A 23,058-nucleotide genomic window follows, 5' to 3' on the forward strand; every position below is an offset into this window, starting at 1 on the left:
GTGTCGAGCACTATAAGTATGCAAAGTCAAAATATGTAAACTTAAAAAGTTGGCCTGTTGGTCCGTCCTAACATTTCAATTTGGAAAACAGGGTAATGAAAATAATAGCAATCAGTACGGATCATTAACGCATTCTGATAAAACTGATTGGACAAACACATACTGTACATTTTTGGGTAATAGAATTGTAGTCATGTAAGTAGTACCTATGTACTTTTCTGCCAGCTATAGCCTATAGCTAATAAGTATAATGTGTATATTTTCTCTATTATTTTTGGCGAGGATAATATTTTTCCAATAAGACTTGGCGAAAATAAAATAGAAACACGAAAATTTGTTACAATTTAGTTTATATATTTACTATATACATATATATTTTATATTACCAATACATTTGTTTTTATAGGAAATCACGTAATTTGTTCACAAATTATATTAATAATAATAACTCACATGATACATTTTATTTTGATATCCAGTCTCGTTTACCATTATTATTAAAATTTAGTTTTCGAACAATTTGTCTTTGAATTTAATTTAATAAATTGTAATATATAATTATAAAAATTAAAAATTGTACCAAAACTAATATGTATTAGATATTTACACAGCTAAAAAAACAAATTACACCAACAATTAAATAATGTATCACTATAAAATAGTATCATAAATATAACTCCTGAAATTTAAAAAATAATAATAATAAGTATAGTAAATTTAATTCTTAATTGTACATCATTACACAAATTTGTTTTCAACGCCATAAGCCACTCTACAACAATATTATAGTCTTGATAATTTTACTAACGATAACAAATATGAGCACGACACACGGAAATGTCAAGCTTTACACGGTTACTTTGGATCAAGAACAGTTTGCAATTATTGCACTTTACCCAGCACGATTACTACACAATATGCATATAGGAATGCAGTCAATAAAAAATCCGCGTGTCGCCCAACTGCAGTCAAGGTATTTTGTCGGCCGTCGTGTAACAGTGTTTGTTCGATTTTAAGTAGGCATTTTCGTGTTGAACGCTCTGAGAACTCGTTCGACACTTGGCCAAGCACAGTTCAAAATGGTTATTGATCGCCGAAAACAGCACACGGAACGTCTCCGAAGCCTTACCCAGAACGGTTTGCAATAGTTTTCTCTGTGATCAGATGCACAAAAATGAATTTGTCGATTATTTATTTTATATTATGTAATAGTTAGGTATTAAACTAACAATATTATAGCCGTGATTTTCATATGAGCAGAACTAACCTTATTGGGATTGAGGCAACACGACACGCAGTGTTCGTACAGCACACAACAGCCGTCTGCATTGCACGTATCACATACATAACGTTTTTCGGTAGTTCCGCAGCAGTTGTTCGCTAGGAGATCGTCTCTTTGACATATGTAACCTGTTATTGGAACATATTTTATTATGATATATATTTTGTATATGTTTCATTACTGCATGTTTATACTATTTTCAATTATTCGGATTCTTTGTAGTTAGTTGAAAACGCATACCTATATAAATAATTACGATTTTAAAGTTGTTTTTTTTAAACTGGTTCAATATCACAGTTGTAAATTATGCATTATAATGAACATACAGTAATACATTTGTTTTGTGATGAAGTTTTTAAGCAAAATTAAAACATTTTACAATTTATTTCTAAAAAATTCATTATTTTTTTCAAAAACGATTAAATTTTCAATATTTTTTATATTTTATAATGGAGTAATAAGGTCAACATTGAATTAAAATTAAATGATATCTGTTTCACTTGCACAAATGATAACAACGTTGTACATTGATTTTATTTTATTTTTTTACTAAAAACATATTCATACTAGTCACTAGACAATAAACAGATCTTTTAAACAAATTTTCTGGTTAATTAAGAAAACAAGTCATTGATTAAAAGTTATAAAATTATTAATTTTTTTTAAAGGATTGGCTGTATTGAAACAATTTCAAAGCATGTCAACACCACCAACATATTAAATCAAATAACTATAAAATGGAGATAGATGTACACTGTACAGCTGCTATAAATATAAAAAAGTACATAAAATCTAATGAAATCTAATAATAAGTGATAAATGTTTTTGATTTTATATTTAAAAAAAATAAAAATTATTGTTTATCTATATAATTTAATTATCTAAATTTATATTTATGTACCTACACCCTACACAAATCTATATTCTATAATATATAATTTTTTATACATCCTTTTCCATCATATTACAAACAACACAAACTATACTTAATATTTATTTATAAACATATAATAAAAACATAACTTGTTTACATTTTTTGTATAATAATTATTTATTAGCAATTACAACTCAACTTATACGCAGTAGTATATTGTAATCTATTAAAATGGATTACATATACATTGCAATAATGCACATTCACTATTAAAATTATTTGTGTTATATCACATTTGAGGTAGGTTAATTATTAGTTATCACATGATATGTCTACTGAAAATTTAAATTTTAATGTGTTTTACACTGATATAAAAATGATATAAAATAAAAATTAGTAATTACAATATAAATGCATTTATGGTAGAAGATTAATTTAAATATCTAACTATCTATACTTAAAATGTATTATTTTTTTAGATTATTAGTAAGTGGATACTCAATACCTACTCATTGTATGTTGAAGATTTCATATCAATTTTAAAATTTTACTATAAATTTATTGTTTTGGATAAATATAAATTCCAGAATGTATACTATGCACACTATAGTTCAAAACTTAATAAACAAATTACTTATTTAAAAAAATTATTATTATTATAAGTTTGCTATTGTAATATTGATTTAAATATTTACTAAGATATAATTATAAAGTATGATTATTTTAATTTATTTGATGAATAAATCAAATCTATATGAATTTGTACAAATATTATTTCATAGGTGCTACACAAAGCATGCTCACCTTTATGCATTCCTTTAAGAGGACGCCATACCCGCATGCGTTGTCTCTGTCTGACTAACGTACATCATAACAAATTTTCATTCAGCAGAATACATTTTGTGATGTTAGTTTTAATGTTAGAGTAAATTTACCTATTATCAAATTTAAAGGTAAGAATATTATCTAGACAATGACAAATGCTTTTAATGATGTTACTATTTTAAAGGGAGTTATGAACATTTTAAAGTTGTTATATTTTACATAGCTGTAACTCACTTTAAAATGATAATATCATTAAAAGCATTTGTCATTGTCTAGATAATATTCTTACCTTTAAATTTGATAATAGGTAAATTTACTCTAATATTAAAGCTAACATCACAAAATGTATTCTGCTGAATGAAAATTTGTTATGATGTACGTTAGTAAGACAGAGACAACACATGCAGGTATGGCGTCTTCTTAATAATACATTTTACATTCTGGTTTTTTAAATTTTTTAATAAACTTCAAGACCATATTAATTCTTATAATTTGTGTACTATATATACTAGTATTTAGTGCCTTGTGGCATACAAACTTTTGTTTTAAAAAATTGTAAGTATCTTATACAAAATTTGGAGGAGTAGTTTTTCAGTTATGAAAATGATTATAATAGTCTTTAAAAATGGTTTTACAAAAATATAAAATGGATGTAATAGTTGTTATACTTAATACTTAGATCATTTTTACAAATCATAAATGTTGATCCATTAATATAAATTACTAAAATGTTTAAATTAACATAGCCTCAATATCTTTAAATCCCATTATCATGGTATCTGTAATACACAAAGTTAAATAAATTAGAAATATCTTATTCAAATTTTGATTTTGATCGGTCAAATTTTACTGAATTATATACATAAGTGAAAAAAATGTGTTTAATCTAAAAAACATAAGTTTGAATTTCCACTGAAATTTCTTAAATAGTAAACAAATTCTATGAATTTTAAAAAATGATCTTTAAGTTAACTTTAAAAATTCTAAAAATCAGATATTGAATAACTGTAATATTTAAGGAGAAAAATGGGATGAATTATGAATATGCTTGATAAATCATACTGTATTATTCATTAAACAATTGTATTAATACTTAAAAATTAATTTTATAATAAATTTTTTTTAATATTATGCTTCATTCAAATTAACTATATAATATGTTACTTGTTTATCTAAAAAATTCATAATATTGATTAAAATAAAATAAAATAAAACAAAAATTTGACATGAAAAATAATTTTGTAAATATTTTATTTACATGGATTTATTTGATTGAAATCTTATGAATTTCAAGTTTGACTACAGTATGTAACTAAAAACTATTTCTAAACTATAAGATAACTTATAAAAGTAAATACATTTTTAAATGATCCTAATTCCTTACATAATATTTTAATTATGTTATGTAGTAGCAGTAAGCTTAATATTATCAAAATTTTAATTAATACAGTTGTGTAACATTACATAGAGTATGATTATTAAATTACAAAACAATATTAAAAGTATCTAATAAATATACCTATTATAATAATTTCAACATATATATATTTATTTATACAAAATTTGAATACCATTATAACTTGCATATGTGTGATTATATAAGCTCAACAATTTCAGTTTCAGTTAAATAGTTTATTTGTATTGTGTTAAACCAAAGGTTATTTTTTTTAATAATCGACAAATAACCATGCTATAACTAGCAGTATTCACTATGTAATTCTAGCATAACTAAAAAAATGATAAGTACCTCTGTCATCTGCTATATATTCTCTGCCTTGTACAGTATTTCGACAACTTAGGTCTATTGAATTGTTCAAATCGACTTCGGCTGACATCCAAACAAATGCACTGTGATCCAATTTTCTCGGAACACGCCATGTGTCTGTACGTCTGGGTGACTAAAAGTATATAAAATTAGGTTTATTTTACAGTAATATGATTAAAACGGTTTAAACTAATATTATTGGGATACTATACTTACAATCAATAAGAAACTGACAATACAATATGTTAATGAGCAACCAAAAATCACTGATAACACGATTTTTCGTCTGATGAAACTGAATAAAAAAGCTCTCCACATGACAGGCAATTGGCACCTGGCATTTTCAGTGGCTAAATATTAAATAAAAATAAACTTAACAATTGAGATCCACTAAAATGAATTTGTAATCATTGCTGAGACGCAGGTCGAAACTAACATAGTAGATATCTATTACAGTTGGAATTTAATTTTTTTAAATTATATATATAGTGTAGACGACCAACACGTTAAATTTAAGTTTGAAATGTTGACCTCGAAAAACTCTCATTATAACATATTATGCAATACATTAATACAAGTATTTAAATAGGATTTATAATAATAAAAATAATTTAGTTATTTCACGGTAAATTGTTATCAATCATAAAACTATATTCTATAAGATAACATGGCCGGCGTAGTGATAAGAATGATTTGATAATAATTTCTGACGCTAATGATTGTAGAACGTAGATTACAAAGTTCAAGAGTTCAGTTTCAGACATAAGACATTTCACATTTGACATTTTCTGTAGTTCCGCACACTACAGTTGTACTGCACTGACATAGTGACATATATATATATTATTCACTAAATTATTGTGAGTTGTATGTTGCTCACTACTTGGTTGTAAATGATGAGATGTTACAGTCGTAAAACGTGGTTAATCTTTAATAGTACATAATATCTGGCTATCTAGTATTTACATTAATATCGTGATTTAAAATATAGTTTAATGACCTACCTACCTACACCATCGATAGGATTGATTTGAATTATTAGAGTGCGATGAGAAGACTAGTCGACTATGACAATATTTTAATTAGTTATTATTAATATAAATTTTTTTAATGTGTAGATACTTAACTAATGAATATGGAACAAACTATTCAGCTATCCAAGAAACAGGTAGGTACCTATTATTTATTAAGTCGATTAATAATAATTTATTATTAAATACATATAGAATTATTTTCCATCGTATCAAATATATTTTAAATAATATATAATAACTTCTTACCTAAAGATTAACCTATCTGTAAGAACGTCTATTTTCAGGCGATAAACATTAATATTATTTTATATTCTACGCATTAATTTCAAAGTTTTAAATCGAATTCGTCCCTTAGAGATATCTAGAGTCTAGACTGTCTAGGCTAGACGTTATTCTTGGATAGGTAATTTTTGTAAATACCTAGATCAAATGTATTTATAGAACAACTAATATAAGAGTTGCCGCAATGTTACTTAGAACTAAGTCTTAGTAATCTACCAAACCGTCCAAACCTATATATTATTATAGAAACTTGATTAATTGTATGTAAATAATTGTTGATAGGTACCTACCTAAATAATATTTCTTATTAGTTATCACTAGAGTTAGGATGTTAATGACTTTTGCATTTTTTTCGTTTGATAACATACAATGTTATCTTAGCTAAAAAAAAATTTTCATGCTCCCTTAATTCAGATTTTTCTAATTTTATTTTGCAATTTTTTGCATTTTTAGCTACAAATGCATTTTTTTTTTTTTACTTACTTTTTCAACATTTTTATGTCATTTTTTCATATTTTTGTAGTTTTTGTACTACGTTGGGGCAATTTTCTCAAATTTTAGATTTTAAAGAAAATTTGTATAATATTGAAAAAAATAATTTTAATATTATTATTGTGGGGTTTTTGTTGTGCTAAATTTATCGCGTACCGATAAGATTTACTGTTTGAGTGTTATACATTGATAAAACAAGTGCTCTTTCAGACATACACCGATCATATACACGCTTATTGAGTATTATATTTATAAATTGTATGGAATAAACGTATATTATTTTTTATTAATATTATATTTCATAATTTAAATAACCTAACCTTAATATCACACACATATCTCTAATAAAAATTATTATTTATAAATACATTTTTTTCACTTATTTAATTAGATTTTTTAGATCATTTTTTAAGTTCATTTTTTGAAGTTTTTATGGCATTTTTGTGTGTTTTTTTTAGGTTATCAACATACTAGTTCTAGTTATCTCCTACCTATAATATATTATATATCTAATGTAAATTGCTTGAAAATCAACTGAACCTTTAATATTGTGCTGCGTTCAATTGATTATTTTGTGTTTTTCTTCATTAAATTAAATTTTTTATAAACTATAGCCTGGTTCGATATAAAAATGTATGTTTTCTTAGTTCAAAGTACTCATTTAAAATGAGTCATTTTAGTATAAAGTTTAAATATAGGTAGAGCTATTTTCTATTACCAAAACATATAATTTTTTTTTTAATTTTCGAATTTCGAATATCAGATAAAACATAAATTATTGATAAATATGTGGGCGCAGAATGATTTTTATATCAAAAATAGTTTTGTGAACTTTAATTATAATAATTATTATATTATATGCCCCTCTCTCCTCTCTCTTTCACTTACTTATTTCTATCTCTTTTTCTTTACTATAGAGGTAAATTTTCAGTAGACAATTGAGATATGAAATAAAATAACTAATATACATATAACAATATAAGATTATAATTTAGTGATATAATGTGCTCCGAGATATGCCCTTAACTATATTAAAATGTAAAAATTATAAAATTATATACATATTTTTTTTTTTAGTGAAAGTCGCTAACATTTATTCTTGATTAAAATGTTTAATATTTTCAAAGAAATGCGTCGAGGGAACATTTAAAATGCATTTTTAAATTTATTAAGTTATTGTAATGAATGGAGGGGCGTATCCAACTAGCACGATGTATCGAATATGTGTAACCCGTTCGAATAATACAGTAACGTCTAGTGTCTACTATAAATAAATACATGTATAGGTTATAAGTAATATTATTAAAATACACAACGAAACTACAATCTGACGTAAATACGCACTACATTTAAACTCATACATTGTTAGCGATGATTTAAATAATTGAAAGTAAATAGTAATAGTAGGTTATAATCTGAGTTGTAATTATTTATTCGTCCCATAATAATTCCATTGTAATATATAATATAATATCTTTTGTATATCAATGCACCTAATACATCGATTCAAGTCATTCGATGAAGTCATAAATGAGTGTATCGGCTACCTATAAATCATACACCTTTTAACCTTCTTTAAAAGATAATTCTAATTACTACTAATCCTATTTTCTCCTTAAATACCGCAGTTATTCAAAATCTGATTTTTGGAATATTTAAAATATACTTTAAGACTATATTTTTAAATTCATAAAAAATTGTCTACTATTTAAAGCGTGTCCTTTGGGGCTTTTGAGATACAAACTTTTTTATTTTTCAGATGACAACTTTTCTACTGTAAATTATTTAGCGGATTATTTTTCTAAAAATGTTGACACATCCCAATTAAAATACGCATGAGTAATTTGAATAGTTTAATTTTTGTACCAATAATAATCGGTTCTGGTAATGAGTGGAATGTATAGTGGCTAATTTAGTAATTTATATTAATAATCTATCAATAATGATAAAATGTTTATAAAATGATCCAAGTACTCCAGTACCATAAATATTATACCTGATATTACATCTATTTTATATATTTTTGTAAAACCGTTTTTAAAGATTTATTCTAAATGTGCCTAAACACTTTAATCACAGAATAACTACTCTTTTGAATTTTAAATTAGGTACATCAAAATTTTCAATAAAAATATATACCAAATTATTTACTATCAAAATTACGAGCTATCATTTGAAAAAATAAGTTTGTATTATCACAGGGCACTTTTTAAGTTGTACAAAAATCTTTGAAATTTGAAAATACATATGATCTAAAATTATATTTAAAAATTCTCAAAATTAGAAATTGAATAAATGTGTTATTAAATGAAAAAATGAAGGCGATCATGCTCGGTGAATATCATTGTATAGTTCCAGAGATATAACACAGTTTTAAGTGATGGTATTAACAATAGAATTCTTTCGTTATTAAATGTATAATATTATAATAACTTCTAATTTAAGTACCTACTATTTAATGTAATTGCTACAAATTACAATAATACCTACCATGGATAAATGTATAACTCTCGTGATGATTAGATTATTGCGCTGTTTCGTATTTCGATCCATACCGTTTTTAATACTGATCATGTTCGATTTAATTTTTATGGTGTTAATTCATCAATTAAATCTCGAGTGTTACAATTTATTTTTCTTGGTTGGGTAATATGGATTAATTATAATAACGAAATATTTGTACCGAACCTATTCAGTTTACTTTTGATCGTCCCAATGTGAGTGTCATAACTTGATAAATTGCCTGATTGAAACCAAAATAGTGACCAAAAAAAGGTTAATTTATTATATTATTATTTTTTAGATTGTTCATCAATTTATAAAGGCAAACAGAACAGAAATTGACAATATGATCTTCAGGTATGTTTTATAATTGTATTAGTCTTATTTACGATTAGTAGTTGCCTAAATAATATACATATATTGACTATATTTAAAATTCAATATTGCGTGTAAAAAGTATATTATATATGCATTATATTTCTAAATTATGACATTATATAGTCTTACATTAGTATCTACCATCCTTTTGGTTTATCAGCACCCAGCAGTCTCCATTTTTAAATGTTTTTTTTTATTATTCAATTGGTACGTACCAGTAGACAAAGGATTTTAGGCTAAAAGTGAAACTCTTGGGTATTGCCTAAATCTAAGTATTCGAAAATATTGTCTTTAACTACACTTAAAAATTTTAAAAAGTATAAAACCTATGTATAATTAAACATAAAAATGGAGTGAAAACTAAAAATGCTTAAAAAAATCATCTTAAACCTATAATACGTATATTATGTATATACCTATATTATATATAATTAATAATATATAATATTGTTTTTTTTTCAGATTACAATCGATGCGTTTCCTAATAGGATTGGCAGTATTAGGCGCCGTAGTATTGTTTTTTATCGTATTCTCATCATACAATGCTCACAACGACAGTATTCCTGATCCAGAATTCCCGATTCCACCATCGAGTATGCCGATGGGTTTGTACAGCAAGATCGGTGTTGTATCCAACGGCGGACCGTGCGCACAAATTGGAGTGTAATACTAATAAATATGTTTTAATTTTACAGATGGCACTTGCAAAAATTAAAATTAATGGGAAACATAAATTTACCAATACAAACCCACATAAATTTTAACCTCGTGGGCAGTTTTCTTCCACATTCCTATCATTTTCATATCTTAACTTTATATTAACTTACCATTTTATTAAATAATAAAAAAATTATTTAGTCATAGGTACTTATATAATATTATATTATCACATTTTTAATTCTTAATTTAAGATTTTATTAAAAATAGAAAATTATTTAACAATCTAAAATATAAAGTTTTTTTTATATAAGTATCAACAAATTATATTTAATGATTTAAAAAATAATAATATTTAAAGTAAATATTGAAACTTTTGTCTGTTTTGCAATGTGAAGGAAAGAGGGTAATACTTTTGTTTCTCTGTTTGTTAAATTACCTGCATTTCCGTACCATCTACACTTTTGTTTATAATATTTTATTTTCTAATAATCACAGAAGTTGTATAAAAAATGAGATACGTGATTTCTTGCAAATAAACATCAATATATTTAATCAAATTCTTGGAAATTAGAGTGCTTATAACATTTTAATGATTTGACTATATTATTGTTTTTCAAAAGGGATATAATGTCGAAAGGTGGAAATGCTGTTGATGCAGCAATAGCTACAATGTTATGTGACGGTGCCCTGTGTCCTGAGTACATGGGTATTGGTGGAGGATTTATGATGAGTATCTACAATGCGACAACAAAAAAAGTGATGACAATCGATGCGCGTGAAACAGCTCCTGCTGCAGCGACTACATCCATGTTTGTAGAAGATCCTCTGAAATCTATATACGGTACCTGTTACAAACATATTCTATTAACAATCTAAAAAAAACCTCAGTTTTTGTCACATTAACACAAATATAGCTTGACAGATTATTAGAAATTTCTGAAATTATGTATAATTATACATTATGATGTAAATTTGTATTTATTAAAATAATATTAATAATTATATTTATTGTAAATTATGTTTATTCTTAGGTATTCATTAATTTATGTTTTAAAGAATAATAGTAAAAAGTTTAAATCGTGTGTATTTTTCAAAAATAATAAATCATAGGTAATAATCATAACTTTAAAAAAAAATATTATAGTTGTACCCAATCTTTTAAACTTTTAACGCTTATCAATTTATAGTATGCATAATTAAATATAAGTTATCAACAATCATTGAAATTTAGAGATTCCTTTAAAAATAAGGAAATAATAATATTTTCAATTTAGGAGGAATGGCGGTTGCAGTTCCAGGAGAACTTAAAGGTTATTCGACAATTTATGGTTTGTATGGTGGCGGTGTTTCATGGAAATCGTTATTTGAACCAACTATAAAATTATGTGAAGAAGGCATGACAATTGGTGAACGTTTAGCAAAAAACTTGAATAATCATGAAGACTTGATAAAAAATGATATGCTACTCAGGTATGAAAAAACATTAAGTATTTAACTGAAAATTAAAAAAGGATTAGATTCTAATATATTATTTTTGTATTTATATATATTGTGTATATAAAATATTTTTTTTCATAGAATCTAATTAATTTAAATAAATAAATATGTTGTGTATTACTTTGCAGAGAAGCTTTTTTTGATGAAAAAACTGGACACGTGAAAACAGCTGGGGAACAATATAAACTACCAAAGTTAGCAGAAACAATGAAAATTATAGCAAAAGAAGGTGTAAACGCCATATACAATGGTTCGTTAACGTCTAAATTATTGGAAGATTTAAAAGAAGTGAATGGAATAATCACAAAAGAAGATTTAGCAAATTATACGTAAGTAACAACAGTATACCTATTTTATATTTTTGGAAATTTTAACCATCAAAGTTATATTTAAAAATAATAATAGATAGTCACATTTGAATGATATAATGAATAATTTATAATATTATATTTATTGTAATTAAAGTATTAAATTATCTATTACGATTGATAAATTTGCTTTGGTGGAGAAAAGACAATTAGAATTTTTTTTTTGAAAATATTTTAATTTTTTATACTTCTTTTTAGTATATAAGGATTATGTTTTTTTATTTACACTGTTTTTTAATTATATTTACATTTTAGGAGTTACTTTATTTATTTCTTGTTTAATAAAATAAATTATTTTAATTTTATGTTTAAAAATAAAAGGATACACTAATCTATATTATTTTATTAAATTTGTATGTATTTCAAAATATTCTGTTTTTTTGAGTCTACCAAAAAAAAATTTTTAGCTATACTTTTGCCAAATATAATAGTAGCTTTTGGTAATTTTGAATCCAGTTTATATGTTGTATACTGTACTTATATAATTTTGAATTAAATTTAATATTTACAAAGCTAAATGCTTTGTTTTAGAGTTAATGTCGAAGAATCAATTCCTGTAAACTTAACAAGTGGACATACAATACATGTGGGTCCACCACCAAACTCTGGCATCATATTGGCATATATACTCAGAATATTGGATGGGATATTACCAGCACCTGATGCACGATTAGACGCACATCGATTTGTGGAAGCTTTCAAATTTGGGTTTGGGGAAAGAACCCATTTAGGAGATCATAAATTTGTTGATGTGACTCAAGTAATAATTAAAATGTCTAATACTTTTAATACATCAATGTTTGAATAAACTTACTTTTTTAGATTTACAATAAAGTAAAATCAGATAGTTACATCAATAGTGTTCGAAGTAAAATACTTGATAATTTCACTTCACCAGATCCAAGATACTATGGAGCTGATTACGATATGCCAGAGAATCATGGGACTGCTAATATTGTGGTAACAGATTCAGTGGGCAATGCTGTTGTAGCTACAAGTACATTAAATACTTAGTAAGTATTATTGTATTTTTCTATATTTTTAATTGATGTAAATTATTACATTTAGTAATTTAGTAATTTCATTTTTATTTCAGCTTTGGTTGTGGTGTTATGTCTCGTAGTACTGGTATCCTATTAAATAATGAAATGGATGATTTTTCTACTCCTGGAGTTGTTAATTATTATGGTATTCCATCCTCACCTGCCAATTTCATTAAACCAGGAAAGCGACCATTGTCTTCTATGTGTCCAACTATATTTACTGATAAAAATGGTGATTTTGTTCTTGGAGTGGGAGCTGCAGGAGGATCAAAGATCACTATTGCTACTGCTTATGTATGATTTTTTTTCTTTTAATTCAAAAATATTCTAGTTAGCAAGTAACTATTTTTTCTTAACCTCTTAAAATTTATATAGTTTTTTGAAAATTCGAATAAATATTTGGCATACTTCAGTTATTTTCTATTAAAATTTACATTTAATAGACATAACTAACAACCATTACTATTGCTACAAAATAAATAACTGCATAGAATTACATTTTTATTAGTACTAATTAGTAATTAGGTATTAGTGTATTATGAATTACATAGTATGTTATTATATTTTCCAACATTTTTCATACCCCTTAAAACCTGCTGTTTTATTCAATTAATTTGAAGTATAAATATATATTTTATATAATTTTAAGATTTTTAAAGCAGTATCTGATACATTAGAAATTGAAAAAATTTGATTGATTATTAATGTGTATTAAGAAATATAATTTATAGTTATTGGAATTAAGTATAAGTATTGATTATAAATACTACTGTCTTAGCATATACTGCTGTTATGCTTATAATACATTTATTAGTTAACAATGTTTTAAAATTGATTAAAATTTCAAAAACGTTTGCTGTTATCAGGTGTCTGCCCTCAAGTTGTGGTATAATAAAACGTTAAAAGAAGTGATAGACAAACCCAGAATTTACCACCAACTTGTACCTATGGAAGTTCAGTATGAATATGGAACGACTAAGGTATGACAGAAATGATACAATGATTGTTTTATCTTGAGTGTAATAAAAACTAGTTCAATTTTAACAATTAGTCCATTATATCTTTTTAGGATGTTGTACAAAAACTTATGGATATTGGCCATTCAGTCGTTAGGTTAGAGAATGGAGTGTCAGCGGTTACAGCTATTGCTAAAACTTCTTCAGGGATGTTTGAAGCTATGGCAGATTTTAGGCGGCCAGGAAATTCATCTGGGATTTAATACGACTTAATGTTTTATATCAATTGTATTTTAATAACTATTTTTTGTATAAAGTACCTTGTATGTTCCTAAAATATTAGCTTTTTTGAAAATGTGTTGTGTGATTAAAAATATTTATTATATTTAGATTAAATTTGAGTTCCAAAATTATTGTTTATTGTTAATGAAATATTTATACATACAGAAGTGTACAAATTTTATGTTTGTATATATTATTTGAATAAGGACAATATATAGATGAATTAATTTGTGATTTTAAATAGTAATTTCTTATAATCAGTATATATAGAAATATTTATTCGTACTACCTATAAAATAATCTCTACTTATATCTGTTTGACTACACAATTATACTTCTAATAGGTACTAAGGTATCAACTAGACCTATTATAGTAGTTTTTCAGATGAAAGAAAATGGTTCATTTGTACAATATGAGTTATTATCTACTTACAAATAATAATTAATGTATATACACATTTTTATTTTTTTTTCAGCATAATAATAATTGTATTGTACATAATTAATGTCTTATATAAATGGCATTTATCTTAGTGTCATAATTTATCACTTGGTGAATAATAATTGTCTTCAAATTTTTTTAGTTATTGCAATTATCAAAATAAATTATTAAGGAAAGAGTGTCCAACCAGAATGGTCTTGCAGTGACAACACTAACTCTTTTGCTGGCCAGGTAAGAGTGATAGGACAATTTTAGTTGCATCACCCATGTATACTTATACCTAATAAATCGAAAAAAGTTTTGAATAAAAAAATTTTTTTAAATTAAATTAAACACTGTTAAAGCATTAAGAAAACTTGCTGGACTGCTGGTGTGTGGACTCCTACAATTCGGTATAGCTCGATTTTTAATGATGCGACAAACAGCAGAAGTACACAAATAGTGTTTTAGAATAGGTACGCAAAACAGCAAATTTAAGCTCAACATTTGATTTATACTTAAATGGTTTAGCGTTTAGCATGACATTAAATTAATTCATAAACAACTTTTTTTTATTTCTCGGCACCACAAATTCACAAACTACGACCTAAAGAACTGATGGGTAAGTAGTAAGTATTAATTACTTTCCCCTCCAGGGATATTTTATCGGCTGTTTTAAAAGTATTTTTTACGATTTGTAAGTGGCAATCAAATGAACATAAATATCTGGTGTGTCATTTAAGTTCTATGTGTTGTCCCTGTATCACGATTATTAGTCTGATGTATTACCGATTATATATACCCATTTAACTCATTTAAACATTACCGCAATGGTTTTTCGGTTTTTAACGAGAGATCGTTACGCTCTATGCGTGCAGGCCTTCGAAGACTGCACTCGTAGCGACGTAGCGTCCTCGAAGAGCTCTGTTGTGCCATCAGTTATTGGTACGACGGTGACATCATTAATTGTGAGTGCGATTATTAAATTTGTGCGTTACCGCGCTGTAGTGTCTGATTAATATGTGTACCTATTTAATTATGTTTATCCTAAAAATATATATTTATCCTACTTTCTTACATAATATATATATAAGGCTAAAATGTCGGGGATGTTGGTGAATAGTGAATACACTTTTTCCAAACCTTTTCAAGAAGAATTCCGATGAAAATAAATATATATATAAATAATTATTGGTCTACAAGTGCAGTACGAACGAAAAAAATCATAATTCATAATATTATACTGTATACAAATGAGTGAAAAAATGAATTAACTAAAAATATAATTTGTTGTCACCGTTCAAAAATAAATTATTTTGTCATGCATTTAATACTAGGTGAATCGTTAAGGTTAAATATGTATGGGTACATTTTTTTTATATATATAAAATCTAAGTATATTAATAATTAATTACATGGTGATATTTATCGGTTAATAAACCAAGGAAAAACTTTCTTTACAAACAATATTAAAAATATTGGTAATAAAAATTGATTTTTCATTTATCATTGATTCTTTCAAGATTCGTATTGGGTATTGGTATTATTATAGTATACCTAGGTACATAATATTTTAATTATCTTTATTTACCTATAACTTATATTTTACAAAAAATAATAATATCTAAAAAAAATATTTAAATTTAAAAACTATATATTAAATTGCCATATTGGACATTTTGAGGCATTATTGATTTTAGAATATATTATAATAAAATTATACGGTACGTTTACATAAATTGTTGAAATAGAAGTTTAGGTTTAACTATACGTTATAATAGTTAAAATACCTATAACCAATAATTTTTTCCCATCATTGATAAGACATGTAGATATATTAATACGAAATATATAATATTACTAATAAGTAATAATAAATATATATACATGTAAGACTTCATCATAATAGTATAATTTAAAGTGGATAAATATTAAATACCTATTTTTAGGAATAGATGTTTTTATGGTTACGTTTTTTCTTAAGAATTTCATCTGTTCAACTTGCGTTGTCGCGTTGATATATAAATATGCAGTACACTACTTATATACATACATACTTGAGTAGGTATCTACTAATCTATTAACTACTTATTCTCACTTATAACTTGACAAGTATTTAAAAAATTCAAGGACGTTGATTGTCATAACTTTTTGGTAATCACTGAACGTAAAACCAGCTTGTTGAAGCGCTCTCTCTTCGTTCCAGTGTTGTGTATGTACCTACCTATTTGGCACGTTATATTTTAATCAGCAGTACGAAATAGAATGTGATGTTAGTACTACTTACGTACGTATAGTTCGTTGTGACCTGATAAACGATTATGTTTATTTGATTAATTTTTTTATTTTGTGAGTGTTATTTATTATTGTATGTGCATACATTTTATACAATACAATAAACAAATCGGACAAATAAACTAAAAGGTATCAAAAATATAATTTAAAGATATTAGTGATATTACCTTCACCTATGTAATATAATAGTTAATAATATGTTAATTCTAAGCTAATTTGAAATTTTAATAATATTATCAAATGAAAAATGAATAGACCAAAATTATACAATTTTTAAATAATACATTTTTTTATTTAGTCCTTTTGTCTACTTATTTATACATTTCATCATATTATACTTAATGTTTAACACAATTTTAAAGATTTAAATTCTATTTTTAAAGTTTATATGAAGTAATATGTATTTTTGTGTCGAATATGCGGTTTAACGATTGAGTTTGCGCGATCATATCTATTATATTTTTACAAAAACCGTTTTTACTGTTTTATAGAAGGTCAGATTCAATGTAGTTTATAATAACTAGTATAATATTATACATATAGTGTAGCATAAAGTGTACTAACAAGTTGTATGCGTACAATACACAACAATAATGTGAAGTCATTCCACATAGTTTATATAATATGATGTACCTATTTGTATAAGCTGTTTAGAGCATATTGCAAAACGTTATTTTTTATTAATACTGTGTTGTATTGACTAAAATAAATAACCAACTATGTAATTATGTTGATGTTATATTTTTTTTAATAATTTTTTTACATTGATTTACAAGTATAATTATTTTATAGATTAGATTTTGAATAAATTAATTTGTCTACTAGCTATATCTACGTATTCCATTTTTTGACACAAAATCATTGTTATACTTTACAGTTATATTTATTATGCCCAAAGTTTTGAACACAATACATTTCCTATTATGTATGTTAAAAATGTTTGCGGATGCATATAATTTGAATTATATCCTGTTATTAACAGACAACAGTTATAATTACGATGCAGATTTATTTTGACTATTGTGCACAGCGACGGAGCTGTTAATCTGCTAATGATTTCGTATTTTTGCCATTAAATGTAGCTACATTACGACTTAATAAAGTATCTACCCATTTTTGTTTTTAGATTTTTACGTTATGTGATATAAATACTCGTTGGTGACGATTAATGAATTACAGACGAGTATACAAAAAATTGAATTCTACACAATCCATTTTTTTGAATTTATGCATGTCAACCGAATGATTCCACTAGATTGCCTAGATTAATGCAACTATATATAAGTTTCACGTTAGTAATAAAACGCTTAACCAAATTACCACGTGTGCATGTAGTGAATATTTTATTTCTTGGAGCTACCTATGATAATTGACAGTTATTTAAATTATTATTAAGTACCTATACTGACGCTTGTAGTTCAAATATGTATTCAAGTGATTTATTTTTATTAATATTTAGTATTTTAGTAGGTATAAATACATGATAATACATACATAAATATTAAATTTATGCATTTCTGTGTACTGATTGTATTAACTTGCAGTTTTTGGAAAAAACGTGTTAATCACGTTCACTCTCATACTTTGTGAATGTTATTCATTTTAAAATTAAATTCCTATTATAAAATTAATTTGTAATAAAAATTTTAATAATAACATTAATACAAGTATATACTCGTATATAGCATAAATTATCGATTATAATTAATGTAATTATATTACATTTATATAATAATATTTAATTAAAAAATATTGATTATAATTGTATCTACAATGTAGCATCATTAAGTTCATATTAGGTATATACAATATTTTAAGATTTCTTTTTAGATGATTATACAATTTTAAACGTTTTACATTGTTTACATCGTTAATCGTGGACGGTGGGTTAATGAAAAGTATTAAAAGTAGGTACAAGTGTTTGTAATTAAAATACATAAAAAAAATAAATTTATTAAGATGTATTTTTATTTACTAGAACTTATAACTAAATATTCTTCTCTCTATTGACTTTAATATTATATTAATATATTTAATTAATTCAAATGCGTACTCATAATGCTTAATTAAAAATCCTTATTTGATATGTATTGTATGCATATTAATACTCATGTAAATATGTAATTATGTATAATTTAATATATAATATTTAAATTTGTTTAAGATTTGTTGATTTTCATTGTAGGTATTAGGTACAGAATTTATTAGCATAACTGTATTATATTATTTAATATAGTAAAATAAGTACATCCATTGTGGATAATTTACAATTTTGATTTGTCATTAATGGCATTGATATACGTAGGCATTTCTATATTATCGAGTAAGAACACCTTTCTCTTATTTTGAAACACAATTAATATGAATTAAATATCAAATTATTATTATGATTCATCTAACAATAATAAGTCTCTGATTATTTCATATTTAAATGTTAGAGTAATTTTAAATGGAAACTAATAATAAAACGTTTCTTAAAATAATTACGTATTTAAATATTTTCTACTTTCATAATTATCTTGACTTAAGGTGTAGCTTTAGTTAAAAATCTGCTCGTGATTATATCAACGGATGCATATATAGCTCATTAGAAGAGTGACTCAAACATAATTATTGAAACTTTTCTAGTTAGAAAAAGTGTCAGAATCTGAATTTAAAATACCCACATAAATAATATATCGTAATTTAATATCATTATATACGATGCCTACAATAAGTTATGTTATTATGCGTAACGTGTTGAAATAGCATTATTTAGTGTTATTAGTTAATACTTTATTAATATTTTTAAGTGGCTCAACATTTGTCCGGAACTAAAAGTAACAGACCTATAAGAATATTTCTTATAATAAAAAAAATATTAATAACATGTAAATACTATATAATTGAAGACAAATTCAAATATTTAAATAAAAAGTTATTTTTTTTACATTATAAATTCGTCAACGTATTATGAATTGTATCTAATCAATAGTTTTCAGTTGACATTAAAATAAATTTAAATTATTATTGTATCATTTCTTATAAATAAAGTGTATACTGTATATTGCAGCATAAATGCATTATAATATAGGTTCAATATAAAAAAGCCCGGATTAAGATAATTTTGGGTCCACGGCCAAACAATTTTAGGGGCCCATAACCATAATAAAAATATTGGTAACCTACAAATAAAAATATTTCAGAAAAAAAAAAAATTATATTTATAAATTTATTTCTTACTTTTTTAAATACAAAAATAAAAATGTTATTTGTATAAATAATTGTACATGTTTCTTTTGATATACGAAAAATACTATTATTATTATATCCAAATACTTCTGATTTAATAAAAAACAACAAAAACGTACTTTTCGCCAGGGGCCCACTATTGTTGTATATCCGTTGTAGGCCGTAGCCATGCACCCCCCCCCCTTAATCTGGACTTGAATATAAACAAAATTTGCTTTTAAAACTCATTAAAAACTAATTAAATAACTGTTTTATGATAAATTAATGATTTCGTCTCCAAATATTTTATAATAAGAAATATAATTTAATAAACTATTAAGATCTACAAGTAAACGGTTGGGTACCTACATACTTAATTAGTTGACATAATGAACGGAGATGAAGCGATCTATTGACGTAATTACGGGAGAGATGATTTGCAGAGTGTTATTGTATCCCACTATGAATTATTTTTAAACTAGCTTACTATGTACTTTTTAACACTTCTAAAATAATTTATAAAAAAAAAAAACCAAATTTCTTAAGTGGCTAAACTAACTGTACATAACTAAGATAATGTAGCTCCACAATAAATACTATTGCACAAATATATTATATAATATTATTGTATTGTGCTTCAAAAATAAACCAATGAGTAGACGAATATTGTTTTATCGTATATTATAGGAGTGACGACACCCATCAGTACTGTCGTGTATAACTTATAACTATATCATTGTACATACTTTGTGAATATTTTAATATGATGCAATTATTGGTTTCCACGTGTGTATACATTTGTACATTTACTTATATTATACATACCTACCACAATGATTGTATTTAGAGGTATTTATAACACACACAAACATTTTTTTTTTTTTATCGAAAAAGGGAGGGTGTAACAAATTTTTTTTATAAAAATGTCGTCTCTTCCTCGCAAACATGACCAAACCACAACAATAAACATTATCTGTAACATTTTAATATTTAGTACACTACAAAATGTATATTTAGATGCATCTAAGTGTAATAAAGGAGTAAACATATCAATGTTTCAATTGATTGAAATACAAAAACATTATATTAACATTTCTTTGTAATTTAAAATAAACAGTCTACACATAAGATGCATAATAATCTTAATGTTAAAGGCGGGAGTTAACATGAAAGGGTTAATTAAGCAGTCGCCTATTAACGACACTTATCTTTATTCATTATTTTTTTTAAAATTATTATTTATTATAAAACGATACCACTTTTTGTTTAACTAGTTATGAGGATTCCCTTAGTAGTGTTGGGATGTGTACATATATATTATATGGGTTTGGGATGATTTTTTAGTCGCTTCTGAAAGCGCATATAAAAGAGGGGTGCTTCGTAATTGATGGTTGTCATATTAAAATCGTTAAATATTGTTTGGTTGGAGATATATGGTGGGGGTTTTTGTTAGTATTAGATGTTTTTGCTGTGCCCCAAAGTAATAGTCTACAAGTCCAAATAAACATGAGGAGAGATTTATACTTTAGTCTTAAGATTAGTGCTAATATTTTTAGATCAAAGAGGGCTGAGCATATACACACGAGTTTTTGGTACGGATGTGGTTATTCCATGTCAGTCATTTGTCTAGATTGAGCCCCAGGTACTTAACTGTATTTAACGTGGGAATCTTGCTGTTATATAGAGTAACAGTTGGGTAGATTTATTCTGTTTTAATGTAAACGTTGTGTGGATTGACTCATTTTATTTGATTTTGATTCGCCATTTGGTATACCACTAGGATATAAGATTAAAATTATTTTGTAGGTTAGATGAAGTGTTTAATGAGTTTTTAGTTATACATTTAATTTAAATGATCAATTCTAAGTTCTAACTGAAGAAAACGAAATGTTAAATAAAAATACATAATTTGTTCATCAAAAGTCAAAAAACAAAATATAAAATAACACAAGGATTCAAATGAAATATTTGTTGAAAATGTAAAGGATGAATACAGCATATTATATCCAGAATAGAGTTAATAATATAGAATATATTTGTTAATGTAGGTACATAAAATACGAAAGTCCTATACAATTCAATAGGTACCGCAAAAGATTCATCAGTGAATATTAGTTGTGCTATGATAAATACTTAAAATTTAGTCTATAAATATTTTAAAAATTTCGAATACAATGTTTAACACATAATCTTAGATTTTTAAATCAAAAACTTTTTTGTCATAACTATTATTAAATTGTAAAATAAACCTGTAACTGTATAGGTACAATATAAGTAACTATGATGAATGATGATGTATAACATTGCTAGAGGTTTGTATGTGTAAGTAGCAAATAAAAAAAATTATCCATTATTATTATTCAAATATTTAGTTTGTAAAAATGAATAAATAAATTATTTACCTTTGACATTATAAATACCATGTATATATTATATAAAATGTAATGTCTGATGTTTTATAATAATTATATGTATTCAGTCAAATAGGCGCTTTAAAATAACGATCGTTGTTATAAAAACAATTTTTTTGTTTTTTGTTTATCAATTTTCTTTCTTAGAAGTTAGAAAAAATTGATTTTGGTAAATTTTCTAATTCAATTTTAATTAATTATCATAAAAGTCAGAATTTTAAAGTTACAGAAGTGTTTTAAATGTATACGAAACACGTAAATAATATAATATTCCACAAAAATTGACGTATTTATTATTGAAAAATTGAACTATTTTTTATAAAAGTATAAAAATTAAACTAAATAGTTGGTAAGAACTAAGGAGTACATATTATTGGCTATTTCATCAACCATAATTCATTAATATTATACGTATATCTACGTAATATATTAATACGTAAAATTGTATAAAATTAATCTTAGTAGTATGCAATTTTAATAT

At 25.0% G+C, this 23,058-nt stretch overlaps 2 protein-coding genes across 4 annotated transcripts; one reads left to right on the forward strand and one right to left on the reverse strand.

Annotated features, from left to right (window-relative positions):
- Positions 1–333: 333 nt before the first annotated feature.
- LOC132919775 (SREBP regulating gene protein) lies at positions 334–5,378 on the reverse strand. 2 transcript variants are annotated; one of them, XM_060981613.1, is made up of 5 exons: positions 5,183–5,378; positions 4,963–5,096; positions 4,729–4,879; positions 1,268–1,410; positions 334–1,154 (listed from the first exon to the last, which is right to left on the reverse strand). In XM_060981613.1, exons 2-5 carry the CDS (start codon positions 5,062–5,064, stop codon positions 969–971), a joined length of 582 nt encoding a protein of 193 aa, XP_060837596.1. In that variant the 5' UTR covers positions 5,065–5,096; positions 5,183–5,378; the 3' UTR covers positions 334–968. The 2 variants fall into 2 exon arrangements, with proteins under 2 accessions (XP_060837596.1, XP_060837594.1); XM_060981611.1 differs by having other exon boundaries at positions 4,963–5,378.
- Positions 5,379–5,482: 104 nt separating this feature from the next.
- On the forward strand, positions 5,483–14,474 carry LOC132919773 (scoloptoxin SSD14-like). 2 transcript variants are annotated; one of them, XM_060981606.1, is made up of 11 exons: positions 5,483–5,914; positions 9,358–9,413; positions 9,897–10,097; positions 10,715–10,935; positions 11,369–11,564; positions 11,720–11,920; positions 12,491–12,719; positions 12,782–12,972; positions 13,056–13,296; positions 13,869–13,982; positions 14,072–14,474. In XM_060981606.1, the coding sequence occupies exons 1-11, from the start codon at positions 5,876–5,878 to the stop codon at positions 14,219–14,221; spliced, it is 1,839 nt and encodes a 612-aa protein (XP_060837589.1). In that variant the 5' UTR covers positions 5,483–5,875; the 3' UTR covers positions 14,222–14,474. The 2 variants fall into 2 exon arrangements, with proteins under 2 accessions (XP_060837589.1, XP_060837590.1); XM_060981607.1 differs by lacking the exon at positions 5,483–5,914 and adding an exon at positions 9,141–9,271.
- The last annotated feature ends 8,584 nt before the right edge of the window (positions 14,475–23,058 follow it).

The sequence above is a fragment of the Rhopalosiphum padi genome, chromosome 2 (assembly GCF_020882245.1).
Source record: "Rhopalosiphum padi isolate XX-2018 chromosome 2, ASM2088224v1, whole genome shotgun sequence".
Lineage (NCBI taxonomy): Eukaryota > Metazoa > Arthropoda > Insecta > Hemiptera > Aphididae > Rhopalosiphum > Rhopalosiphum padi.